At 35.5% G+C, this 27,299-nt stretch overlaps 3 protein-coding genes and 1 long non-coding RNA gene across 5 annotated transcripts; 2 read left to right on the plus strand and 2 right to left on the minus strand.

Moving 5' to 3' along the window:
• Window positions 1-4,057: 4,057 nt before the first annotated feature.
• Window positions 4,058-6,805, minus strand: LOC7474548 (3-hydroxy-3-methylglutaryl-coenzyme A reductase 1). The gene is made up of 4 exons (XM_002301862.4): window positions 5,713-6,805; window positions 5,286-5,467; window positions 4,831-5,177; window positions 4,058-4,681 (listed from the first exon to the last, which is right to left on the minus strand). The coding sequence occupies exons 1-4, from the start codon at window positions 6,705-6,707 to the stop codon at window positions 4,439-4,441; spliced, it is 1,767 nt and encodes a 588-aa protein (XP_002301898.3). The 5' UTR covers window positions 6,708-6,805; the 3' UTR covers window positions 4,058-4,438.
• Window positions 6,806-13,946: 7,141 nt separating this feature from the next.
• Window positions 13,947-16,510, plus strand: LOC7474549 (cinnamoyl-CoA reductase 1). The gene is made up of 6 exons (XM_002300583.4): window positions 13,947-14,244; window positions 14,559-14,728; window positions 14,818-15,003; window positions 15,167-15,329; window positions 15,843-16,032; window positions 16,206-16,510. Exons 1-6 carry the CDS (start codon window positions 14,127-14,129, stop codon window positions 16,336-16,338), a joined length of 960 nt encoding a protein of 319 aa, XP_002300619.2. The 5' UTR covers window positions 13,947-14,126; the 3' UTR covers window positions 16,339-16,510.
• Window positions 16,511-19,579: 3,069 nt separating this feature from the next.
• LOC112326642 (uncharacterized) lies at window positions 19,580-21,238 on the minus strand. Its single transcript, XR_002980502.2, has 2 exons — window positions 20,488-21,238; window positions 19,580-20,079 (listed from the first exon to the last, which is right to left on the minus strand). It is a non-coding gene; the product is annotated as an uncharacterized LOC112326642 (long non-coding RNA).
• A 170-nt stretch (window positions 21,239-21,408) lies between these two features.
• On the plus strand, window positions 21,409-27,169 carry LOC7474550 (cinnamoyl-CoA reductase 1). Of its 2 annotated transcripts, XM_052450674.1 has the most exons (9): window positions 21,409-21,600; window positions 21,690-24,897; window positions 24,995-25,077; window positions 25,247-25,446; window positions 25,596-25,771; window positions 25,913-26,098; window positions 26,200-26,362; window positions 26,500-26,689; window positions 26,862-27,169. In XM_052450674.1, the coding sequence occupies exons 4-9, from the start codon at window positions 25,335-25,337 to the stop codon at window positions 26,998-27,000; spliced, it is 966 nt and encodes a 321-aa protein (XP_052306634.1). In that variant the 5' UTR covers window positions 21,409-21,600; window positions 21,690-24,897; window positions 24,995-25,077; window positions 25,247-25,334; the 3' UTR covers window positions 27,001-27,169. The 2 variants fall into 2 exon arrangements, with proteins under 2 accessions (XP_052306634.1, XP_002300620.3); XM_002300584.4 differs by having other exon boundaries at window positions 21,690-25,446.
• The last annotated feature ends 130 nt before the right edge of the window (window positions 27,170-27,299 follow it).

The following is a 27,299-nucleotide window of genomic DNA, read 5'->3' on the forward strand; positions in this document are numbered from 1 at the left end:
GGTATCATCTAACCTAGTTAGCAAGGTATTCGTGTGTGTGTACACGCGCCGTGTGTGTGTGTGTGTAAAAGATGAGGATGGTGATAGATTTGGAAGAGGCATGTACTTACAAGCCAGTTTCGAGCAAGTCGGTGGCTTTGTTGATTCAGACAATAACCCTCAATATTGCTTTTGTGATCCTTATAACTGCCATTAATTGATCTATAACATGCATACATGCTACTCTGATATTTATATAAATCTGTAAAAAAAAATAATTTAAAATCAATTATAAATATTAATTTAAAATCAATAAATAATTTTAATAAAAATAAATAAATAATTTTTTTAAAAAAAAAATTGATGATATGCTGTTCCTGGTTCATCTCTAAACGATTAAGATAGCTAAAAAGTTAGTTAATCGACTCCTTAAACTAAAAACAACTTATTTATCACCATTGTTTCAGCCAAAAACACTTAAGAAATACTCTAGATATCTTAATAAATACATTTATGGCATTAAATCAGAATAAAACAATTTAAAAAAACTAAACTTCAACCTGAACCGTGATGTACTTTATATATATATCAAGAAAGGAACACAATTATTATTATTATTATTATTATTACAGGGAGAATTATGGTGGAGATGATGCTGATGAGGATGCTAATGCTGAGAATGATTATGACATTAACAAGGATGAGACTGGGGACGAGGAACCTGTAATTAAGAACCCTTAATTAGCTCATGAATTCATTATAAACCTCCACCTCACAAAAAAAGATTCTTCGTGATACTTGAAACTATATATTGGTATAAATACATACCTAGAAATACTTGAGAAAGACTTCACAGAACAAAAGCAGATTGACTATCCATCAAGTCTTATAAGATCGTAGTACGTAAGACCACACAAAAGAATTTAAAGAAAAAAGTCTGCAGATAAAATGAGAAGAAGACAAGGCTTCGTTGCTCACATGTAGAGAAGCTTTTGGAGAAAAACCCCTGTTTTTTATTATATTATATATATATATATATATATATATATATATATATATATATATATATATATAAAATAGATAATAGTGGGCTAAAAGCCTATAGTTCCTAGAGCCAATACTGTTGGAATTGCACTCTTGCTAAGATGGGAGTTAAAGGCTTACGCTGCTTATCTTGGCCCACAATCCACAGCCCATTGGGCTCATTGCAGGACCACCTCTTTCTTAATAATTTCAAGTCTTAAGGATTTATTGGTAAGGTTAGTTAATCCGAGGGATTTGATGTTTTAAGGAAGAGTTGTAATGATAAACTTGATTTTGTTGAGGATAATTTGATGGGAACAATAAATTGTATTATTTGCACGAATTGAGAACGAAACTCCTAACGCCACCACACTATTTTTTACTAAAATAAAATAGATACACGTCACTAGCTACATGTTTTAATACTCAATATATATAATAATAGGTGAAAATAATTAACAATATGATAATGTATAATTATCGGAAAAGTATTTCATTTTGAACGAGACAAACTAAAATCAAGAGAAACATTTGTCACCCGTCTTTCTCAAGAAAGACGAAAAGAAAACGTGTAAAGTTCAAATAAATCTTATTGAGAAGTTTAGCAATTTTCTTTCTTCATATGTTTTTTTTTTTTTTTTTGCCCGTTGATAGAGAATGAAGGATCCATGTATATATATTCTTAATCAAAATGAAGACTTATTGAGAAGTTTAGTGGCTATATTATATATAATTATATTAAGAAGGATCAACTAAACGTTTGATTACCTTCTCGAAACAAAAAAGAAAAAGGAAGAAATAGAAGCGACATCTCAACCAAACATCTCAAACCCTTGAAAAACGAGGGCGGCTTCAAATTTGTCCTCCTTGATGAAACCTCTTCTTCCACATGATTGGATGTTGCCTCGAAATTCAAGGCCGCAACGTTTTCATCCATGTGTTTTGCGCGATCCATAATTACGACCCCTTCTCTCCATGCGCATGTCACAGAATGCGTGACGTGGATACACTTAATGCTTCTAATCAGCATATGTGGCTGTGAAACATCGTTGGAGAGAATACCAGTGGAAAACACTGAATCTTCCTCCATGCTGGACATGGCTGCTGTCAATCATCTCGATCCATAGAGATACGATGGGATTTCATTAGCTCTAAGAATCCTAGTACAGGGATTGTGTGTTAAATTTGTTGTGTTACAGAGTGAGTGCAAGTAGTAAACTTCTGGTCAGGAGGATTTCTACTTGTACAAGGTCCTGTTATTCTCGTTGCAGGACAAGCTCTCAGACTACTAGCATTGAGAGCTTCTCTTGAGCAATTACATGTCTAACTAAGCTAAAATATCCTGTACTATTCATTATCTTCCTCGCAAAAGATCCCCTTAATTTGAAGCTTATTCAGCAGACCAGTAAACATCCCTTTCTGTTCTTATTCTAGTCTCAAGGTGGAATCATGCTAAAATGAAGTAAACAGTTTCAAAAACCCCTATTTTCTAAACATGTGCTCCATCCTTAATTGGTCACCGAAAACCACTTCAGATAAACTGAACCTATCTCCAAATAGTTTCGGTATGAAGAAGGCAGCAAAATATGATGATCAACTGGGTGTCAACCATAACAAACTAAACCCATTCAAACTTCAGGACTTCCATGCCTAGACTCACACAATAACCGATTCTGAAACATGGAATAAATGGAGAATTATCGAATCGCGAGTGCAAGTAAGAAAACAGTAGCAATGAGCACTAAGGCAGCCCAGCAAAAAAACTTGAATACCCAATAAAGCGAAAAAAGGAGACATGCTTTAATGCTGTCATTCAATTGTACTAATTATCAAGTTTACCAATTTCATTTTGCTGTTTACGGGGAAACAGAAACCCCTATTTTCGACCAATCATAAGGTTTGATGAAAGCCCTCTTCTGTTTATAACAAAATAGCAAATGGCACCATTGTTTTTTTTTTTTTTTTTTTTAATTTAACGTGGGTGTCCGGGCCAGCTTGCGCGAACCTCGACTAATCTCACGGGCCCTGAAGTTAACGACCATGTAAGCCTCTAGTGGCCATCATATGAGCAACTATAGGGCTCGAATCTGAGACCACAGAGGGAGCAAACCTCTTGATCCCAAACTCTTATCACTGGGCCACCTCTTGATCCCACGGGCCCTCAAATGGCACCATTGTTGATCTGAGAAGAAGTGGAGAGAGTCAAAACATTGCTGTGGTGCAGGCTGAACAGTGGCTAATGAACCGGCAGAAGCAGAATCGGGGGGCCGGCCGTCTATGTACTATAGCCATCTTTACTTATTCGGTAAAGGTTTTTGCTGTGTCATTGCGATCTCGACAATTGCCTTAAACTCGTGGAATAGATTTGAAGACAACCTGATAGAGCAATCTTGGCTTGAACGGCAGATACACATTTATCATTTCAACAAGAATCAAACAAAAAGAAAGGAAAAACAAGAAAACATGGCAGGAAAATAGTCCACCGAGAAGACGTGACATGGACCCTGAAGTCTGAACCATAGCTTGACCATGTTTCCTAATCAGGAAATGCACAAGGCTCAAATTCTAGAATACGAAGGAAAAGAATCGAGTATACTCTCAAAACAACTCTTTGATTAACGGTGTGTTTGAAAAAACGATTCAAATAATATTCTTTTAAATTTTGAAAAACTTTTATTTTTTTTATTTAAAATAAATTTTATTTTATATTTTTATATTGTTTTAATGGGCTAATATCAAAAATAATTTTTTAAAAACATATTATAATATATTTCTAAACAAAAAACAATTTAAACCACCAACATAATTCCAAACACGAATAAAAAGTCTCCTCCATGGCAACTATATGTTTTTTATTAAAAAAAAATATTTTTTTAAAATATTTTAAAATATTTTTAGATTATTTTAATAATTTAATACCAAAAATAAATTTAAAAAAATAAAAAATATATATTATTTTAATATATTTCTAAATAAAAAAATATTTTGAAATATAATTATAAAAAACATTCCCGCATCTCGGTAATAAAATGAAAAGTAAAAACACTGCCACAACTTCAATCACTCATGAGACACTCTGGTCCCCAACTCCAAACATAATAATTGTCTATTAAGTATTAACAACTAGGAGAAGAGAGGAAAGGACTTGAAAAATTCACAACAAGACAGAAACATATACTACGGTGGGAAGAATCACTCGCCCACATGTGATCAGAGGATACAGCCATGTTTGCAGAGAGAGCGGAGGGAGGAGCACAAAGCACGATTATCCATGTTCTCATTCCTCCCCCCCCACTTCATACAGTAGCACCTTTACACCTGTGCAAGCTAATCAAATCTCACATGTACCGTTAGCCTTGATTTTTTTTCCTACCACACCATTTTCTTTCTCTCTTTTATTTCCCTTACATCATTGCTGGACCACACTGCCTTCTCACTAAGATGCAGCTTTGGATATGTCTTTGCTCGATCTGTTGTATTTCATGTGACTCTTGACAAGCTGCCCTTGTGCAATGGCAGCCATTAGAGAGAGCTCCCCGGCTAAAACTGAACCAGCTACTATGGTAGCCAAGAGTCTTGAGTTTGAGCCAGGTGACTCTTTGCTTGCACCCTTGACACCAAGTAGATTCAGGCAGGCGGATTGCGATACAAGTTGAGTTCCACCTCCAACTGTACCCACCTGATAGAAGCACAAATTCTGTCAGCTTAAATCATCGAATACCAAATAAAGAACTCCGATAATGAAGGATTATAACTAATAGTTTGCATCATTAAATAAATAAATCTGCTAGTATAACGACAGTCTCATAACATGAGTAGTTTAACTACCTCAATGCTAGGCATAGTCACAGAGATGTGAAGATCCTTTCCGTTGTTAACAGCCTCCATCATGGTAATGCAGTGAGAACTCTCAATATTCTGTGCTGGATCCTGGCCAGTGGCTATGAAGATTGCAGAGACAATATTGCTGGCATGGGCATTAAATCCACCAAGAGCACCAGCAACAGCAGAACCAGCAAGATTCTTGAGCATGTTGAGCTCCACAAGGGAAGCAACACTTGTTTTCAACACCTTCTTGACTATCTCTTCCCTGATAATTGCCTCACAAACAACCGATTTCCCACGTCCTTCAATCCAGTTTACAGCCGCAGGTTTCTTGTCCGAACAAAAATTACCTACCCATTTGTGAAACATAAACTACATTAACTTCTATAGACAACAAAAAGACAATTAAACCTTAGTTGGTCTTATGAGTGTAAGTTAAGAAGAGCAGAGTAAATTACCAGAAATGCCAATAACTTCCATGTCATGGAAATCATTCTGAAGGAAATCAAGCACATTCTGAACCCCTTTAGAGACCATGTTCATCCCCATTGCATCCCCGGTACTACATTTAAATCGCATATAAAGATTCTTCCCAGCCATAGAGCATTTAATTCCTTGAAGCCTCGCAAACCTACTCGACCTACAACCATCAATAATAGTAATATCAGGTAACTGTCAGAAATGGAAATCCAACCCTTTCCACAGCTATCCTATCTTTCCCTTTAATAACAACCAACATAATTTCTCTTCTTAACTAAACGATGCAGCCGCATACAATACCTGGAAAATCCTCACCACCACAAATACATGTACAGTAGATAGCCATCAACATAAAAAAAAATCTAAAACACTCAGACAGAAATAGAGAATCCAATGAAAACTGACCTGTTAAAAACAATGGACAAAGTATCAAAGTTATCAGGATCCTCCAAGAACAACTTCAATTCCGAGGCTCGTTTCGCCGTCTCGAATCTAACAACAGGAGCCCTAGTCATCCCATCTGCCAACAAAACACTAGTAGCCCCACCGGAAGCGTACATTGCCTTACACCCTCTGTTCGTACTTGCAACCAAACAACCCTCTGTCGTTGCCATTGGGACCATATACTCCATCCCATTCAGCAACAAAGGGCCAGCAATCCCCACCGGAATCTGGACGTAGCCCACCGGCATTTCGCAGCACTGTCCTAAAATTGAATCATAATCAAATCCTTCAATAGGTAGACCCTCTAGAGATCTCCCAGTTGTCCTCTGCAACGCCTCCCGTCGAATCACAGCTGCTCGTTTACAATCACCAAGCTTTGATTCAAGCGAATAAGAAGGCAATGTTCCTTCTGTGACGGATTTAACGATTTCTTCATCTTCCACGGAGGCTAAAGGTGTAATTATTGGTTCAGGATTGGGTAATTTGGAAATGGGAGGGACGTTTGCGGGCGGAGGGCAAGTAACCAGACGGTGATCTTCGTTGATGAGGTAGTTAGGATTGTCGGTATCTTCCAAATCCCACGTGTCGTGAGAAGGGCGCGTGATGAATGATTGAACAAAATCGATTCCAAAAAATCCTAAAAGGTAAATAAAGGAAGCCATTAGGGAAACAATGGCGGCGATTTCGGGGAAAGTAACGACATGGAGTGGCGTAGAGTCACGGATCTTTTCACGCCACCGGTGGAGGAGGTAGTAGGCTACGGAGAAGAAAAGCGTGAAGAAAATGGCGTTTGTCAGGTAGAGAGGGAGGGGAAGCGCGTCTGATGCTTTCGGTGTCGGTGATGGAGAGCGGTTGTCGACGGAAGGAGCAGGTCGCTTCTGGTGATGGTGGAGAGGACCGCCGTCGTTAGAGGACGTGGTGCGTGATGATTTAGGTGGCAGGCGGCGGGAGTCCATCCGTATATTCCGGCGGATAAATTTAAACTGAGTTTTGCTTTCGGGAAGTTTGGGCGTGCTGTTATAGCACGCTTAGTGGTTGTGCTGAGAGTGAACTGAGGGCATCAGGAGAGAAATTTATAAGGGAAGCGTGTGACGACACGTGTGGTGTCTGCGAAGTGTCTAGCTGTTAATTGCATAGTTTTGAAACCCAGAACGGGTCGACCCGGGACCTGACCGACCCGAACATGAAACCAGTCCGGATCTAAGCAAAAACCTGTTTGGAAGTTGATCTGGCAAAACTCGGTCGATCCGGCAGGTCGACCCGGGACCCGGCTAACTCAAGTAAACCCGGCTGAGACACGATTTATTTTTCATGCTTTTTTACTGTAGCTTGTAGAAGTACCAACAGATGTAGAGGTCATGCTCTGCATATGCTTTATTAACTATTGAACAATAAAAAAAAGAATAAAAAAACCATTAGAGAAATCCTATGCATAAAACCCATCTTTCCAATCTTCAAAATTCAAAGCTATATCACTATCAGTTGCGATTTGCCTTAAAAACGAATGGCTTGGCTTTTATTTTATTAATTAATTTTAGCAGGAGAAAAGAAAGAATAGCTTTTAAATTCTAATTTTTAGGTCAACCCGGGTTAACCCATCTGACCCATAACTCGATTACTATACCGGATTGATCACCGGATTGGGTTTTAAAACTACGGTTAATTGTTTCTTTGTTGCCTCCCGCTGGCAAGTTATGAGAAGCTTCTCTTTATTTTTACAGCAAAGAAAATATAAATATTATAACTACTTATGAACTAAGAGTAAAATTAGAGGTTAGTAAATAGGTGAAATAGATTATTTTATTATTATTTTTAAAACTTCAATTTTAAAACCATCATTTAAAAAATTTATTCTTTAAAATCATTCTAAGAAAATAATTAACTAAATTTAATTAACACACGAATCAATATAAAAATATTTTGATTAAGTAAAAAAAAATTGTAAGGTTTTAGTATGGTTAATAAAATCATTATATAATAATGTCACTGTAAAGAGAACTACTGTAATATATCTTTGATGGCCAAGAAAGCTGATTTATGTAAAAGTTTTATTTTACTTATTTAATTTTATTTTTTTTATTGGTGGCAAAAGAGCAAAATTGGGAGTGGGGGTCATGTTGTAGTTACTGTCTATATAAAATACCACGGTCCATAAAATATCTATATAAAAAAAACATAATTTAGCAAGTTATAAAAAGAAATACTGGAGGCACGTTGAGATTTTAATAATGAAATCATTCATAAATATTTTCACTATATGAATTTGATAACGTGAAAAAAAAAATCAATAAGAATTGAAGTGAATCAAATATACAATGAGTTTTTTTATCACCATTGAACAGCTCGTAGAACTATTAGATATCCCGTGGAACACTCTCTATTAATTATTTATATTGTTGGGTTTTTCTTATTAAATTTTTTTTAATGATACTAGTTGTGTTGTTGGAGTTTTAATGTGTTTTTAATTTTTTATTTATTTTCTCTTTCATCTCTCTTTATAAATATTATTGAGAAGAGAGAGAAGAGAAAAAAACAAAAAAAGAGACTTTTACACACCAAAACTTCAATGATAATACCATCAATATTGTTATAAAAATTTCAACTAAATAAATCTAACAATATAAAAAAAAATCATTAATAATAACTAGAATGAACCATATGAGCTGTCAAAAAACAAATAAGTCACACATTATTTTTAGATGATTTATAATACTCATTTTTGTTTCCTTATTTGAAGTTGTTGAATTTTTGATAATTTGATTTTATCATCTTGGAAGTTTCATTATAACTATGTGATATCTTTTTTTATCTCCTTTCTTTTCAATGTAATTTGTATTAGAATATTTAACAATTTATGACAATTGTTATGCGTAAATGGAAGAGCCATACATTTTTTATTTTTTCTAAATATTTTATCAAGTGTGTTGTTGCTGTTATTATTATTATTATTATTATTATTAGATTTCAAAAAAAAAACAATTGTCGGCTGGCTGGGCTCCGACAGATTGTAATCATTGCTGGACTTGGTGCTCTGCTTTTGGATTCATAAATAATAATAATAATAATAATCCCCCGCGGCTCACGTGAGATCCAGGCTAGCAGCTGTTTCTCTGAAACATTTTACGTACTTCAATTATACGACTAACATGTCTTCTGTTCATCGCTGAGGTGGATGATCAATTACTGGTTGGCTCTCACCTACATGTATAGTTTTCCAATCCAACAGGAGGACTTTGAAAAAATATTTAGGCATGATTCCATTTACAACTCATAAAACTGAGGTAAATTGTTTTTATTAAGATAACAAGGATTTTTAAATTAAATTTGATCATGTTAACTACATCATGGTAAATTTGACCAAATTAATCGAGATTTTTTAAGTTAAATATTATTTAATTTAATTAAAAATTTAATTCAAGTTAATTTTTATATCTTAAATTTTGTAGATAATTCATTTAATTAAGCCAAAATTAATAGCCATGTCTATATCAAATCAAAGAGGTCTGACATGCTCACAAGTGATGATCATGTATGATAGGATATATCATGTTTAAGATTAGGAATGAAAAAACTAGTTGTTAATCTCTATAATAAACCCAGAATTAACAGGCTTAAAAAATCCTTTTAAAAATAAAAAAATTATGGTTTCAAGCAATGTGTCCAAGTCCAACTAAGAGAAAGACCCACCTCACTTGGAGTCAGCTATATATATATATATATAAGTCCTTTAAGAATTTAACATATTTCTATAAAAAATAATGTTTATGTAAGAGATATTTTTTCTCATTAAATCTATCAAAACAAAATTATATTTTAGTTTATCCTCTCCATAAAAAGACAAGACTCATTAGTTATAACTACACTATGAATCATTCAAATACAATGTTCTGAATCTCTATTCCCTACTACATATTTATTTTCAAGAAACTAATTAAGGATTAATTTGAAAAATAAAATAAATGAAGAAAAATGATATAAATAAAAAAATGGACTAAAATTGGAAACAAAATAAAATGAAACAAAATTCTAAAGGACAAAATAAAAAAAATGCAAAGGTCAAAAAAATAGCAACCATAAGAATAAGAACCAAATTGAATAAAAAATTAAATAAAATTAAATGTTAAGAAATGAAAATGAAAAAAAAAAAACTTTAAGAAGCATTAAAATAAAAATAAAAAAAATAAAAATTGAATTTAAAACAAAATACAAATCGAAAGATACAACTGAATATTTAAAGGCCTGGCACAAATATCAAAATCCATGAGAGAGAAAAGAAAAGAAAGAGAAAAAACATCATAAAAAAAAAACCATGCTGTAAATACAAAAACACCCTCTCAAGCTAGCCTTTAATTTTTTTGAATCAAAGATTAAATATGTTATTTCACTATATAAAAAATATGCAAAGATAACATAACCCTCTTCTCAAGGTAAATATTTTTAAAGGTAAAAACATCATTTTGTTATGCAAATAAATAGAAAAGGACGCAAAAGCCCCGAACAGAAGGCGACGAATTTTTTTAGCCTTTCAGAGCAATTTTTTATCCCACTCAATTGACAAATGACAGTACTTGGATCTCATGGAAAACATGATTTTATCCCTCTGTCAAGGCAATTGTTTATTGTAGTAAATAACAAAATGGCCAATATATTGTCTGAATTTACAGTGTTTATACTCATATGCACATAAAAACAACGATGACTTCTAGTTTTTTTTTTCTTTGTAATGAGAAAATTTTGATTTTATTTTAATGTAGAAATGGCCACTAAAATGATCGTTTGGCTTGGAAGTACGGATCGAAAAAATCTTTTTGTCTGCTTTATAAGCCAGGAAATGGAAATTACGTATACAATATTTACTCAAACTTCTTTCCAAATCAATTTCCAAAGTCAAGTTTAACAATTATAGCAGCCACATTGAGAATCCAGACTATACAAAACTCATGAAGACTTGTCCCAGAACAGGACAGGACCCTTGAGAAAGACCTCAAAACGATGAAGAATCCCACCCACTGCAGTATCCACGAGGCAGCGTGTATCACGAAATGAGAGGGTCCAACGACAGAACATGTAATGATTATGATTTTAGCCTTTGGATCTATTTGGATATCTTTAGAATATCACAAGCGATGGTTACTGGGAGTGACTGGAAGGGATTAATTAGACAATGAATAAAGCTGCAGTTGCTTCGACAGCACTGAAGTAGATTAACTTCTTTTTTCCAGGAGTTACTAGCTAGCTAGCCGGAGAGATACATGTCTGGTGGGATTAATTGACGTAGGTATGCTTGGCAAGAACAGCGCGGTACGTCGAAGACTAAAGATAATGTCTACAATATTGTGGTTGTTTTCAAAAGCATCGACTCCTTGACGAGTGGCTCTCTCTCACCCAGTACCACCTCTCGTTAATTCATGCTAATTCTTGACTGTGAAGACCATAATTACAACTTTTGAAAAAAGAAAACAATTCGACACCATACATAAGAGTACTTAACGGCGATAAGATTGATTCATGAAACCATCTAGCTAGAGTGATCATGGCAAATGATGGACATCACATCTCTCTTTCATTAGAGATGTGATGAGGTTACGGATAACCTTTGCTGGAAAGGATAATCAGAGGCAGATAGAAGCTGAAGACAGCCACGTTGAGTTGGATTAGCCATCTAACTTGCAAAACAAGTCCTTTTTCTTTTTCTTTTTCTTATAGATTTAGAGGAAATCTTAATTTCTAAGTTAATTTACGATAGAGTTTTTGTTTATGAAGAAGAAAATCTCACCTTGTAACTCAAAGTGACAGTATTTATAACATTGAATCCATCTGAATATGTTCATATATATATATAAAGGTAATCCAGTCAATTCTCTTGTCACCTAAACTAACAAAGGGCTCTCCCTGCGAGTATTTAAGTAGTGTTTGTTTGTTTTTGTTTTTCGAAATCTGACAGGCATTGTCTCCAATGTTAGCATGTCCACCCTCTGTTCTGCACTTTTTTCCTGCTAGTTTGTTTTAAATTAATATATTTTTAATATTTTAAAATTATTTTAATGTTAAAAATAAAAAAAAATATTATTTTAATATATTATTCACCAAACATTTTCTAAAACGCCCAGTCGCGTTTGATGGTCAACAGGAGGTAACTGTCAGCGTCGAGGTATGGCTACTAGCTGCGTGTTTCATGCAGCTAGCTGCGTATTCATGTTTCGTATGGCTAAAGAGTCCCATGGGCTCACGTCGCGAATTTATTAATGAAAAGAATCGATCGATAAATGCGTTCGGTAATTGATGGTAGCTAGGAAACTCGTGGATTCCGAGATTGCATAGCGCATCACCAAATGTTGAATTGCCAGGCCAAGAAAAAACTTGAGAAGATGTGTCTCATAACTGCCCTGCCTAACATAACAATAATTTGATGATAGGTAGGTGCTCAATTGAACGGACCGAACCGCGTCTCAAGTAATTTCAATCATGGGCCAGACATCCCACCACGTGGCCCAACTAAAATCAGAAAACTATTAACCTGCGTGGGTTTTCTACCATAGCTGCTACCATTCACACACTACAAATCTCTAGCATGGAGTTATCATGATATTTAAAATCCAACACGGATTATTTATTAGATTACATTTAATGAATTTATTTATAAAAATTATTTTATAATAGAGATTGATTGATAAACATTAAATTTATTGAATAAAATAAAAAAATTAATATTCAAGGTTATACATATTAAAAATATTATAAAAATAAATATTTAATCTATATAAAAATTAAAGATCAATCATACCAACCCTAAAAAAAATAAAACACACCCAATATAATTAAAAAAACGATCGTTATTCAATGAAGGATAAAAAAACCAAAAAAATCATAGAAAAATGGTATTAATTAAAAAATAAATTTAAAAATTATTTTAAAAAACACACACAAAACGCCATTAATATAAAAAAATTAGAAAAATGAGGCCAGGCCTAGCGCTTGATCCAATAAAAAAAAAAAAGCACACACGTGGGTCTTTTATTTTTTAAGAGTTTAATGGCGCGGACGATGCGTCGTCCGCCATCGTCCGCCCCAACTGGTTGCAATAAAAAACAGACGATGCGTTGTTTATTAATCCCAAAATCCGACCACTAGTTTGGCTGGAAAAACAGCTTCCTTTTGTTTTTACCTAAAACACCATAGGAATTTTGTTAAACCAATCCATGATCTCTAAAAACGCAAAAAAGCAATCCAAAACCCGATACCCACTTGGAAGCATAAATCTTCCCGAGCTCAGATTGTGTTTTTGTAAGTGTTTTGAAAAAAACCCTAATAGAAACCCTCTTATCGTATGAAACCATTTGACATAAAAACCGATCGTTTTGGTAGTCTAAATCTTCTCCAACGACAACCTTTTCTTTCTAAGTCGGAATTCAGCGATTTTCTCTCTCGCCTCCACCAATAAAGGACTAAAAAAATTAGGAAAATGAAGTTTTATAGAAAAATATATTTTAAAAAAAATTATAGGGATCAATCACCTAATAGCTTTAAAAGATGAGGAATGAAAATGAACTTTTCAAGATATTTCTAAAGAACCACTATGTTACACGTGTTTTTCACTTCAGTCCTGTCTTTTAATTCAACTCTCACAACAAAAAAAACATGTAATTAGACTTTAATATGGGTTCAAAAGGGCTTAATTGTACAAAATAAAATATCGAGGGTCAACTTAAAATTTATCAAAAATCACACTATTGCAATCCACAGCAGTGAAAATGCAAGTGAGTGAACAATAACCATGTCTAGAGTAAAAGAGCTTATAATAATTTCTTAAAGTTTGGGGCGATAACGAAGATAGACAAGAGAATGGAAATTAAAAGTGCCATCACAATTCCATCCCGTTTATCATTCCCCGGTGCACTTAGGCTGCCAAGCTAGGAAATGACAAGCTGACAGAGTCCTGTAGTGTACGTTCCAGAACACAACAGGACATATTTTTTGTTGCCGTTGATGCATGTTGCAATAATCTGGATTCATTAATTGAATGCAAATAGAGGGCGTGGGTTTTTGTTCTTGAATAGTATTGTCGTGGTAATGGCAGTTCGAACTTGTTGCTGTAAATTCGTGACGACTGAAATCTTGATATTATCATATCATCATCCAGCGGCTGTTGTTGCCTCTTTCGCAGAAAGGAATACAAGAATAACCGGTTGTTCTACTAGTTGCGGGCCCTGTTTTTTTCAAGGTGTAGTAGCTAGAAAGCCAAAACACAGGAAAAAGACAACTCCTTACCAATAAATAAAGGAACCCTAAAAGAACTTCTATTTTTGTGTGGAAGGCAAGACAACAGTGCAGACAAGTGCTAAACTAAAAGACTGATTGATTACGAAAGCTTGGAAATGGCAGCAGAGAAGGGGAGGGTATGCGTGACAGGAGCTGGAGGTTTCTTGGGCTCTTGGCTCCTCAAGGTTCTTCTATCTAAGAACTATCTTGTCCATGGAACCGTTAGAGACCCCGGTCGGTATCTACAAAACTGTTAGCTATTTATTTTCATTCTCTGTTCTCGCTTTGGGTTACTTGTATTGCTATGCCCCATTTTCATGTATTATTCAGATCTTTAAGCATTTAATCGATAATACCCAAATTTGTAATGGTTTCATTTTAGCTACATGTCATTGATTCACTGATGGCCGCATTTTAAATATTCGCATCTGGATTCGGCAGATAGTTGTTGTCAAAAATCGAAGCTCAGCCTTTATCAAGTGGAAATATGGAATTGTTTTTTTTTTTTAATGGTGCTTTAATGCAAATTTGTTGACAATATCATGCAGCGGACGAGAAGTATGCTCACTGGAAAACCATTGACAAGGCATCTGAGAATCTGAAACTCTTTAAGGCAGATTTACTGGATTACAACTCTCTTTGTTCTGCTATCAAGGGATGTGAAGGAGTCTTTCATGTTGCCAGTCCTGTTCCCTCCACTACAGTACCAAACCCTGAGGCAAGCGTGCCTAATTAATTAGAGTGTTCAACTGACAGTGTGTTTGATGGTGATTGATAAAGAAATATGCCATCTTGTAATGATTTTAGGTAGAATTGATCGAACCTGCTGTAAAGGGCACATTGAATGTGCTCAGAGCATGTGATGAAGCAAAGGTTAAGCGAGTTGTTATTGTGTCCTCTATGGTTGCTGTGTGCATGAACCCAAGCTTGCCAAAGGGTCAAGTGATGGATGAGAATTGGTGGTCTGACAAGGAATACTGCAGAGCAACCAAGGTGATAAACTTGAAGTTAGTTTTTAATGCAAATTTGGAAGTCCTGAGTTGAACATATTTTTCTGGTCTTACATTTTGTAATTCTATATCATGAGAGTTAATCCCACAGACGATTTAAGTTTTTCCATTGTTTGCTATTATCTTTGGTTCTATTTGTGCACCAGAACTGGTATTGTCTGTCCAAGACAGAAGCAGAAAGTGAGGCGTGGGAATGTGCAAAAAGAAGTGGACTTGATGTTGTAACAATTTGTCCTTCCCTCATCTTGGGGCCAATTCTGCATTCTGCAGTAAATGCAAGTAGCAAGGTTCTTATTAAACTCTTGAAAGGTAGCTAGCTATCCATACGATGCCCAGGTCACCTGGTTTTACTTTTACCTGTGCATGTTAAATGTCATCTTTACATACAAGTAATCCAAGGAATTTTTTAGTGTACTTTTGATGATTTTTAACACTGAGATTCTATGAAAATTAAGAGTATTAAATACTCATAATAAAATTGGTCCTTTGATTCATTATTGTAGCTTTGACCTAAGCTGCGTCTGATTCAATTTGTGCTGATGGCTGTGACCCTGTGGTTTGGACTCTGGACTTCCCAGACAGCTTGCCACATTTGATCATACTTTAGTTTTTCATGCTTGGATAACTCAAATATTTAAACATTGCTGTTGTAGTCTGTAACAGTGGCTTATGGCTCACTCGAGGCTAGTAACTTGAAACCCAGGTCAAAAATACAAATACTATTTGTTAGTTTAGTTTAGTTTAGATATGGTTTGTTCTGAAGCAGAATTTTATGCCATCTTCTCATTGCTCACCGGTGTTCTGCACGAAATGCTAATGCAGAAGGGTACGAGTCATTGGAAAACAAGCTCCGAAATCTAGTAGATGTTCGTGATGTTGCTGAAGCACTGCTTTTGGTATATGAGAAGCCAGAGGCAGAAGGGAGATATATATGCACAGCTCATGAAATCAGAACAGAGGATTTGGTGGAGAAATTGAGAAATATATATCCTAACTATAATTATCCTAAAAGGTAAGTAACTTGAAAGATCTTGTACTCATCCATCCATATTATTCAAGTTCAGTGCTATTCTACTTTGATTCTCTTGTTGGATGATGCCACTCACTCACCCTTGCAAGGATTGCTTTCCTATTTATTTTTCGCTGTTTTTGGCAATATGATTGCACATCTTCTTGCACTGGCAGCTTCACTGAAGAAGAGGAAGGAATAAATCTGAGTTCAGAAAAGTTACAGAGGCTAGGGTGGAGCTACCGGCCACTGGAGGAAACTCTCATTGATTCGGTGGAAAGCTATCAGAAGACTGGAATCTTGGATTAAACAAAATGGGCAGTTCATCTTATTCCCTTTTTTCTTTTCAATTAATAAATGCGATTTGCTAGCATGTTGTGTCGATGATTCATGTTGATACCGTGACTTGTATGGATATTTGTTTTTCAATCAGATCAACTAAATTATTAAGAATAACAAGATGGAAATCATGTTAATACAATTTCCTTTTTAAAAAAACAGAATATTATTGCAATTTTTTTTTGATAACCCGAGATGTCCTGACCAGCTTACATGCATCACGACTAATTCTCGAATCCACTGAATTCCTTGCAAGCTCTGTAAACAGGTGAGACACTACAAGAATAACAAAGGTACACATAAAGATTCGAAACTAGGATGTAGAGACAGGAAATTCCTTACTAGGACTGCTAAGCCACTAACCCGGGTGTGAATGTTATTGTAATCTTATGCCGCATGTATGGGGTCATAATTGTTAAACTTGGAGCGTTAAAATATGAATTTTTAAGATAAAACTGATTCGATAAAATTCTTAATGATTCATAACTCTATTAAATTCTTAATTAAAATCTGATCAGTTTAATAGTCAACGCAGCAGTATTGATTTGATAAAGAACAGTCAACTTGCAAAATCGAATTCGGCGATCATGATAGGGGCATTGAAGTCAACTAACTTTTCAAGACTCATTCCATCATCTAGGAAGAGCACAGAACCCTCGGGAAAGACGTTCGGAAATTCCATCCATTAGAACATTACAAGTGATGAGTTTAAGTGTTTGCTGTATAGTGATTTTTAAAAATTAAAATGTATTAAAATAATATCTTTTTAATTTTTGATATTATAACATTAAAATAATTAAAAAATATTAATCCAGTACCTTTTCAAACACAAAATAATTCTAAAAAACAAGTAATAACAAAAAAACGAAAACTCCCAGATATCATTATTATTAGACATCCAGCTGGAAAGAGGAAAGTGAAGATGAAAAAAGTCGCCCCCCCACGTTCTTAATGACATCCAGCTGGACTAAACCCCATCTAACCTCTAATTAATTAATTATTATTAGACATTTGGGCTTATTTAGAGTATAAACTGAGCCCCCATAAACTAATGTTATTCGGTCATTAATATCGTGTTTTAAATTGCATTTGATTTGAAAAGATTTTAAATTTATGTTTCTTCAAGTTAAATATGGAAGAGATTCTGGCCCTTTATGTTTACATGTGATCCTTAATTGGTCTCCAAGATCTAGACACCCCTAAACTAAGTCTTTGTATCCTAAAATCTAAAGTTTTGACAGTAAGAACTAATCATGGAACTGATCTGGTTTAATAAGATTTGGATGAGTTGCCAGTGAATCCAAACTATGAATTTTGAAATGATATTGTTTCAAGATAAAAAAAAAAAAAAAAACAAGAAAATAACATCATTATGCATTAAGAAAATCTATTCTACAAGCTAGATTTTGAATCACCGAGTTAACTCATTCGGTTTTATAACCATGTTTGAATTCTATCCATGTCCAGCAGCATCCGAATATCAAAGTTACAAAATATTCCTCAGGGTTATGAGCCGAAGTCCCTCCCTCATTAGTTTTTGTTTCAATAGCATCTGCTTGTACCGGCAAGCTATGTAAATGTTGTTGATCATGGGTGGTTAAGGAAAATTCTCGTAAGCTGACACAACAAATAGCCAAGTTTCTTAAAGCATGAATGGAAGAGAATCATAAGATCAACAATGCGATGGCATTTATGAGAGTCTTATAACATATTTTGAGTAATTAAGAAGAAATTAGGACAATAATGTAGGCATATGCCCAAATTGGAGATATGCTTTGCAGGGCCTTAATTACATGGCTTAAAAAGAACAGGGATTTAATGTCATCATTGTTACAATTAAAACCTGAAGCCAAGTTTACTAACATAACTTAGAGCTGAGTTGTTCTAATGAATTAGTTCTGCGAACCAAGCACGTAATTTTTAGTTATTGAATGGCAAGAATTTGAGTATAAGATGGCCTTACAATATCTGGAGCGAAATCAGTTCATGATTGCCAGTAGCAGTACGCTCATTTTAACAAAGCGACCCTGCTGGGGAAAAAAGGAAAGAAAGTGACAGACAATGATCAATTGTATGGAAGAGTCACTCATTAGCGAACAGATGAGTGAAGTATCCTGTAGAGACAACAAATTAGAAAGATGATGTGATGAATCAACTCGATTTCAAAGAAACAACTTATGCACCTAGCTATAGACAGCTACAACAACATGTAGTATACAAAACTGAAGCATGCGCAGGTACAGAATCCTGGTATAAATGCTTGCAAACCAGTGCAATCAATGATACTATCAAAGATCCCCCATTGTAAAACTATGGAAAATGCAATATGTTTCTCGATTGCTTCACCTTTCTTGCATGTCTGGTTTTGAGGATTGAAAGCAGGACAAAGCTAAGACACTGAAGAGGATGAATGATAATATGTCAAACCTTCGACACATACACACCGCATAGGAATCTTATGACAATATCTCATAATTCATTTTGTATTGTGATTGCTACTTTAACAACGAACCTGGCTGAACACCTAGCATAGCCAGCTTCCAATCCCTTCAAAGCCTTCCTCCGACCATTGAAAGAGCAGAAGCAATGTTTTGAGGTTTTCAATTAAATGTTGGTGGGGTTCTCACGGGCAACCTCGACAACAATCCAAAAATAATCTCAAGAAACGGGTTCTTACAGTCGAAAACCTCTGTGACAATGAATACACAACCAACCATGCAATCGAAACTAAACATACACGTCTTTTGTTCAAATTAGTGAACCGACATAATCAAACAACCAAATCTCTTTAAGGTTAAGAGTAAATAAATCTTGAAGGACACCATGGGAAAGTTATATAACAACCTCTGTATTTTTTTTAATCTCATCAGAGTTATAGCAACCAAGTTAGAATTTCAAGCCTAGATCCTACTCAAGCTCACCCTCTATACATATATTATCTTCAACAATGCTAAGGGCTTGAACTTTTCCAAGCCAAATGGAGAAATTTATTTTTTGTGGTGATAAGTAATGAACAATATGAAATAACTAGTTCGCGTCTAGAGGCATAGCTGACACTTTATCGAAATCATACTACACAATTTCTGGATGTTGCCAACTGAAGCCTGTATTGGGATTTGTTCCTTTGGCTTGCAATAGAACCTCAACCTTTCGTCCAGTTTGAAAAATCAGAATCTATGTGAAAAAGGAAAGCATGAAAAACACAAACTCCTAGTAAAAAAGAAACCATCCATTGCAAAAAGTAATTGGTGCTCACACAATGTTAATTAGTACTTGCCAGTATCTGCCACCCATCAGAACTCATCAATGATAAAGATACATTGGATTGATCACTTTATAGGCCTTCCCTTGTTTGATATTCTACAGGAAACAGGAGTTAAAGAGAAAAGGGTCAGATCTCCAGCTTTTCCTCACAAACAATTATAAGAGACATATAAAATCATTTTTCCTTCAGTTAATGCATATAAAAGAAATTATCACATTTAGTGTCAGTTGATTCTTAACATGTCTCAAAGCCCTGGATTGTATATACCAACTCCACCAGCTCGGCAAATATTATTGCCCTTACAGTCACATAGCACATCCATTCGAGTGCAACCTAACTTCACTCAAAGCAAGAAAAACATTCAGCTGATACAATTAAAGATGATTGATCGCTAATTATAGACCAGGGATCAATCTTTAAGGTGTTTTGGCCCCCGGCTTCAGAACCTGGGAAACAAAGAAAAGAGGTTCGTGTGAATCCCAAATCCAAAATTCCAGAATAAATGTAGAAAGTCTGAGTGCTTGATAACAAACTTCTCCTTAAACCCCAAGAATTATAACTCACACAAAAACAGTGCAAGTCTTTTTATCAAAGTACTTTTTGTTAGAATTAAAAGCTTAGCACTGAACAATCAGGTCTAAAATTTCAAACAATGATAGTTGCTAAACCCAGAATAATAGACAGAGCTCGCAAGAAACTGTAAACCCCAATTGCACTCTGTAACAGGCATTTAATCAAATTGGAAATGGGCAAAATGTTGAAACAAAAAAACACCGACTATAATCTAAAAAAAAAGCTGAATAAATAAACATACAAAATAATAACAGGGAAATGACAGAGAGATTAGGGTTTACATTAGAGGATTATATCAGCCGCTGAGACTATAAAGATGGCTTCCTTCTTCGTGCCAGAGATCAGAGATTTTCCTGTTGTAGATGTACGTGATGTGGCAGAAGCACTTCTGCTGGTATATGAAAAACCATGAGCAAAAGGAAGATACATATGCACATCATATTCGATTAGAACTCCTGCATTAGGGGACAACTTGAAGAGCATGTATCGTAGCTACAACTACCCCAGAAGGTAATTCTCGTTGGTAGCAAGAAAATGAAAGATGATTAAAGCACTAGTTGATGCACCCTCAAATTTGTTTTCATCTGTTTTTTAATGCTATATTATCGATTGACTATGCCATCACAGTTTCATTGAAGTAGAAGAAGATGTAAAGTTGAGTTCAAGGGAATTGCAGAATTTGTGGTGGACGTACAGGTCCGTAGAAGGGACTATTGCTGATACTGTCAGGAATCATCAAGTCTAGCCAACTGATTTTGCTGAGAAATAAAGTCATCCTAAAATCTTACAGCAGATATATATACTACCTTGTATCCTAGGTTTTCCTGTCATATTCTGATATCCTAAAAAGCTTAATCACCAAGCTACATGTTCACATGGAATGGTTATTTACAGTTCCCTTATCTCATTGGTTATGGATCTCGTCATCAATGTTTACGCAGTATATAGCTTGTAATATTCTATACGAGAAAGTCTTGATATGTTTCGAACTTTGCTTGACCGAGATTGTAGATTGTGGTCGGTATTAATAACTTCGAATGATCTTGTCATCATTTTCGCTCAGACGACTGATCTACAGAAGCCAGGTTTTAACCGTTTGATTAAAAAAAAAATTCAAAGTGACATGGATTTTTTCTTAAAAAACAATTATATTATTTTTATTCATTCGGTTAACTCACCTAACTTGTGGCCTGAGTCCTGGCCGGTACTCTATGTACATAAATATATAGGAATTATAGAAAAAACTAAAAGAGATCAGATTAACACTCTGGATTGTGAGGTGTTTTATTGTGGATTCAAGCAGTGTTTATCGCCAGAAAGTTTGTTGATCTCGCGATGATTTTGTTCAATTTCTTCTCCTGCTTTCTGTGTCCTTCCATTTATTGAGAGACATGGTAGTTTGGAGGCCACAATTTTCCTTTGCTTTTTAACTTCTTGGCAGCTAATCTTTTTCTTTACCTTCTTCTTTTTTGAAACCAAACAGATAGAGGAAAGATATACGAGAGAGGCTGTTATGGAGAAGAAAAGGATCCACTGAGAGGGTCTTGCTCTTGCACCAACAATGATGAGGTCGGTGGTGCAGACGATGGCGCTTTCAATGTAGATAGGAATCTGTGAAAACAACAAAGAAAGTTGTATCCTTCGAAATCCTAATTTTTTATGATTTTTTTTTCCTGGTTGGGAAATAATGCATTCTTTTTTATTTGTGGTTTTTGGTTAATGGGTTTTGATTTCTGGGATATATCTGCACTTTTACTACATGCTGGGTTTTAGATTTTAATCTAATTTCTTCATTTGTGGGATTTTAATTCTTCGGTTTGGGTGTTATTTATGTGTTATTGCATTAAATTATTACTGATGTTGCTGGCTTTTTTTTTCTTGATGAATTAAAATTGTATTAACAACTCTCTCTATGAAGTTGGTAGCGATTCAGAGCAGAGTTCGAATGTTGTTGCCGTAGTGGCCTTCTCTTGCATCAAGGGCAATATGGCAAGGTTTTGGCATGTGAGTTTCGTTTTTTGCTGCTCAAGCATCTATATTTTTTTTTCATTTTTCAAATTCATCTTCTTCTATTTGGTTGCAAGCTACATGGTGCTGGGTTAATTGTGTGTTTCTCGGGGTTGGAATTTGAATTTAGATGTTTTTCATCTTAAAAAGGTTTAAAATTTGGAGAAAGAATAGTTGTTGTAGCTTGCTGGCTTAGGGATAAGTTGGTTAGGTCAATTCTTTTGAAGGCATTAACAAGCTTTTCATGCCTTTTTTTATGTGCACGTAAGGAATTATATAACGATTCATCATGCAACTTATTCACCTCCATTCATGGATCAAACACAGACCATGTTTCCTTCTGGTTTAGGTCTCTGCTTTGAGTTTTTCCAGTTGTTTTGCATCCATGGGTTTAGTGTTAGGGAACTAACTGAATTAGACTTTAAGCCTTTTCCATCATCCATGAGGTAGTCCTTTACCGAGCCATCTATGTGCAATCGTGTTTTAAAAAATAAATTAGAGTTGTGCGGTAGCATTGTGAATGACAAGGCAGATAATTGGGTAAGTGTTTTAATGAGTTTGGACTATCTTCTTTACATGTTGCACACAAGGTGTTTGACAAGGATTTTGAGAGAGATGTGTTTTATTTTGAAGTTGTTCCTTGGATTTTATTCTTGCTGTATTTTGAGCTTTTAAGCCCTTTTTTGGATTCTTGATGCACTTAGGGAAAGACATGTTAATTAAATGATGTTTGGGTCAATGGTGGATGAAAGAGACTTTGACAGGAGGTCTTTGTGTTTGTGCATTTCGTGTTTTTATGGATTTCATGCTTGGCTTACAGATGCTATTAATTCTGTCTTTGGTTATGTTGTTCTCTTGATAGAGATCTATATTGTTTTTATTTTTGCGTGTCACGTTAATGGTCCTTTTCTATGCAATTGTTTTATAATGGAGCAGCTTCAGAAAAATTCAGTCCCTCGCATGGCATTAGACAAGGTGACCCTTTTTCTTGGTATATTTTCTGTATTATGCATGGAAGAATTTACTCATTTAATTACAGAACGTACGTATATTAGAAAATGGAATCCTGTAGGGTTGTAAAAGATGGGCTTGCATTTCACATTTGCTTTTCGTTGGGGGTGATTAAATACTATGTGGAGTCCTCTATAAAATCATATAGATGTTATTTTGGGATGTTTAAAGAAGTTTTGCGCCTCATTTGGTCAAAAAAATTGGTGTTTTCAAAACCAAGATTTTCTTCTCCAAAAACACTTATAAACAGGTATCTAATGCAATCAGCAGTGGAGATGGTTTTATATTGATATCTGACCTCAAAAGATATTGCTGAGAGAGTTCAGAGCAATTTGTCAGCTTGGAAAAATCAACAATTTTTCTGTAGCTGGAAGAGTCGCTCTCTGTATGTTAGCAGTCCATATAGACAACTCATCTCCCCCAGGAGTGTGTGCGAGGCTATTGACAAAGTGCGTCCAAGTTTTGTTTGGGGGATACAATAGAGTACATATAAGAGTGCACTTGATGAACTCAAGGACTTGTGTCATTAAAGATTATTTGGGGATTAATGACCCAAGATGATCTCTTATTGATTAAAGCTGTTAAAAGATGATGCAATGACTTTTAATCAGTTAGGTTTGGTTCCAAAGAGAAAAGGGTCCATGTCCAATCTTTGGCGTAACATTGTCAAATTGCAAAAGGTTTTCTTTACAAGAGTCAGTTGGATGACTGGGGAAGGATAGTTGATGAATTTTTGGAAGATTAAAGGGTGGAAAATGTAGGCATTTTCGTTGATCATGTTCTCCATGACGGAGTTCCAAAGCTTAATAACATGAATGTTATTGAAGTGGTGATGGCTAATGGAGAGATTACCTCAACGGCTCCCTGATAATTGCATTCAGGCCTTTGCATTAACTTGTCTTCCATCATGCTCGGATAATGGTTCTGATGTAGAACCATGGACCAGGTGGTGAATTCTCCGCTGTTACGGCCTACCACCAATTCATATCATGTGATGATTGGAGCTTGCCTAATGCTCTGTGTTAGAGTCTGAAGTGGCCAGGTCTGGACCTGATAATTATTATCTTTTTATGGCTTGCAATCCATAATAGATTAAACACGAATGAATAAAGATAGAGGCCACACATGGACTACCGTCATATTCGCAATAATTTTTCAAATTCAAGTCCATTGTACATGTGTTCAGAGATTGCACAAAATATATGGAATCAGTTCATTGCACAGAAGGACACAAATGTTTTCTTCTCTATGAGTGGGAAAGAATGTTTTGTTGCTAATCTTAGCAGAAATACTTACAATACCAGTGGGAAAGTATGTGTGCATGTGTTGTCTGAAGAAAACCATTCTTCATTTGACATATTTGTCTATTTAGATCTGCAAGCAGATTGAGGAAGATGATGTCATCTGTTTACACATGCATATATCTATTATGAGCACAACATCATTCAACTGCGATCTTTTTCTTTGGTTATATTAAGTTTTCTTTGCTGGGCATAACACAACTACTTTTGAGTCTCTTCACTATATACAGCTTCATATCAAATTTCTCTTGGTCCTGCTATTTCATTGCATAATGAAACCCAACACACCTCAACATTTTTCTTGGTGAGGAAAATAATTTTTTTATCCGGCCTGCAGTGAAGCACGGGACACCTGACTAGTATACAATACAGGTCGAGCCCTAATCTTATACATAAACATTTATAATTGTAAAACAAAATCAAAGATAACTGTGGAATTTCTTTAATCAGAGATATTATTATTATACAGAATAGAGACATTGGGCATGGTTATCCGGTAGCATAATTATATGAACACAAGTCATTTTCAAGTCGCCGTGAGTTTTTGGGCAGGTGAAGATTAATTGAAAAGTCGTTGGTGGAAAATTTAATTGACGACGACCATTGACTAACTCAAGTATCAAATATAAAGAATTGTCAAATTAGACTGCAAGCTCAACAGAGAACATGACTGAACATTTTGTTTTTGTGTTTATTGGTGGTTGGTAACTTCGTATACAAGACGTTAAGAAATAGGGTACTACAAGTCCGCAGGCATCTTTAAGAGAATTGGAACTCAGAATCCGGATTGAGAGAGGGAGTGAGGAAAGATGTCCGAGAAAATTGTGTGTGTAACAGGTGCAGGAGGGTACTTGGCATCGTGGCTGGTAAAGTTTCTTCTTTCAGAGGGCTATGTGGTGCATGGAACTGTGAGAGACCCAAGTAACTCCTTTAACTTAATCTTCTGCTACTGATCATTTGACTGCTAGAACTTTGAGTTTGTTTATCAAACTTAACTGGTCTGTTGGCCTTGGAATGTCTACAGCTTTCACCATTTTTAATTTTTTTTGGTTCATTCAATCTCTTTAAAGGTGATGAAAAGAACGCACATCTGTTGAAGTTGGAAAACGCTAGAGAGAATCTGAAACTCTTCAAGACAGATTTGCTAGATTATGAAGGTCTTTCTACTGCAATCTCAGGATGTGCCGGGGTTTTTCACGTTGCTTGCCCAATTCCTACAGATCCTGCCAGCATTCTTAATCCCAAGGTGACATCTTAGCCCACATCAAAACTAGTTTCTAGAATTGAATGACTAGGCTCTCCACTTCCTTAACAGGCAGCACACCTTTTATTTCTGGAATTGACTTTTTGCTGATGAGCTGCTGGTTGTGACGTGAAATTTCTGCAGGACAAGATGCTGGAAGCGGCAGTCACCGGCACACGGAATGTACTGAATGCTTGCTCCATAACTAAAGTGAAGAAAGTTATTGCTGTGTCATCTATAGCTGCTGTTATGCTAAACCCAAATTGGCCAAAGGATCAGGCGATGAATGAGGAGTCTTGGTCTGACTTCGAGTTTTGTAAGGCAAATGAGGTATCTAGAATCAACCTTGTAAAAGTTATAGGCACTCACTGATTTCGTATTCTGGCTCAATTATCATAAGCTAACTGATTAAGTTCATTTATAAAAAGCAGCAATGGTATTTTCTTGCCAAGACAAAAGCAGAAAAAGAAGCTTTGGAATATGGAAAGACGAACGAGCTCAAAATTGTGACCATCTGTCCCTCCATTATCATAGGGCCTTTGTTGCAGCCAACCATGAATAGCAGTAGCTTATACCTCCTAAGTTACTTAAAAGGTTCTCATTCTAAACATTACTCCCACTTCATAATTTCTATTTGAAGAATTGTATCACCAATTAGCTGCTGGGGTGTGTAAAACTGTAACCTTGGCATTTGGGATCCAGCTAACTGATGTTGTTACCATGGAAAACAGATGGATTGGAAACACTAGACAGTGGAACCCGTTCTTTTGTAGATGTGCGCGATACAGCAAAAGCACTCTTGCTGATATACGAGAAGGATGAAGCTGAGGGAAGGTATATATGTTCATCACATGATATCACAACTCAGGATTTGGCAGAAAAGTTGAAGGCAATGTATCCCCATTACAACTACCCCAAGAGGTATATCAATTATATATCAAGCTTAATTCCCACCAATAAGGCAACAAATAATGAGCATCCTTCGATTGGCCTGCTCAACTCCGAAGTACATGATTTTATATGCTAAGAAATCTTGTACTCTTCTTTTCCCTTTGTGGCCTTGCTCAACTATGTTGTGTCCATGTCATGACAGTTTTTCCGGAGGGATGCCATCAATGGACATGAGTTCAGAGAAATTGCTGAATTTAGGATGGAAGTACAGATCATTAGAGGAGTCACTTGTTGATGCTGTCAAGAACTACGAGAAGAGAGGCGATTTGGCTAAAAACTAATAGCTTGCGAGTTGTTTTGAAACCGAAGATTACTTAGTTTATTTCTTGAGTGCTCAACCTCGTTGTAAGAATTCATGTGTGCTTGTTATTGTGGACTGGTATTTTCATAAGAACCTAAAAAACCCTTTAATTTTATCTTTTATAAATAAAAAATCATTTCGAAAAACAATTCAAACGTAACATATATTCCAGAGCTTCCTTTTCTGCTATTGTCTTGGCATGACAGTACCTCGCAAGCTCCCAAGTCAGACCAGTGACTGCTCATTCATCACTTGATCCTTTGGCCAATATAGACGACA

Source organism: Populus trichocarpa, chromosome 2 (genome assembly GCF_000002775.5).
Source record: "Populus trichocarpa isolate Nisqually-1 chromosome 2, P.trichocarpa_v4.1, whole genome shotgun sequence".
NCBI lineage: Eukaryota > Viridiplantae > Streptophyta > Magnoliopsida > Malpighiales > Salicaceae > Populus > Populus trichocarpa.

Excerpts from the sequence above, each read along its gene's own strand:
- LOC7474548 (XM_002301862.4), bottom strand. The coding sequence starts at position 6,707 with ATGGACTCCCGCCGCCTGCCACCTAAATCATCACGCACCACGTCCTCT. Across the intron at positions 5,178-5,285 it reads GGAAGTTATTGGCATTTCTG|GTAATTTTTGTTCGGACAAG; the intron begins GTAATTTACTCT and ends ACAAATGGGTAG. Across the intron at positions 4,682-4,830 it reads TGACTATGCCTAGCATTGAG|GTGGGTACAGTTGGAGGTGG; the intron begins GTAGTTAAACTA and ends TGCTTCTATCAG.
- LOC7474549 (XM_002300583.4), top strand. The coding sequence starts at position 14,127 with ATGGCAGCAGAGAAGGGGAGGGTATGCGTGACAGGAGCTGGAGGTTTC. Across the intron at positions 14,245-14,558 it reads TGGAACCGTTAGAGACCCCG|CGGACGAGAAGTATGCTCAC; the intron begins GTCGGTATCTAC and ends AATATCATGCAG. Across the intron at positions 14,729-14,817 it reads CTACAGTACCAAACCCTGAG|GTAGAATTGATCGAACCTGC; the intron begins GCAAGCGTGCCT and ends TAATGATTTTAG.
- LOC7474550 (XM_002300584.4), top strand. The coding sequence starts at position 25,335 with ATGTCCGAGAAAATTGTGTGTGTAACAGGTGCAGGAGGGTACTTGGCA. Across the intron at positions 25,447-25,595 it reads TGGAACTGTGAGAGACCCAA|GTGATGAAAAGAACGCACAT; the intron begins GTAACTCCTTTA and ends ATCTCTTTAAAG. Across the intron at positions 26,690-26,861 it reads CATTACAACTACCCCAAGAG|TTTTTCCGGAGGGATGCCAT; the intron begins GTATATCAATTA and ends ATGTCATGACAG.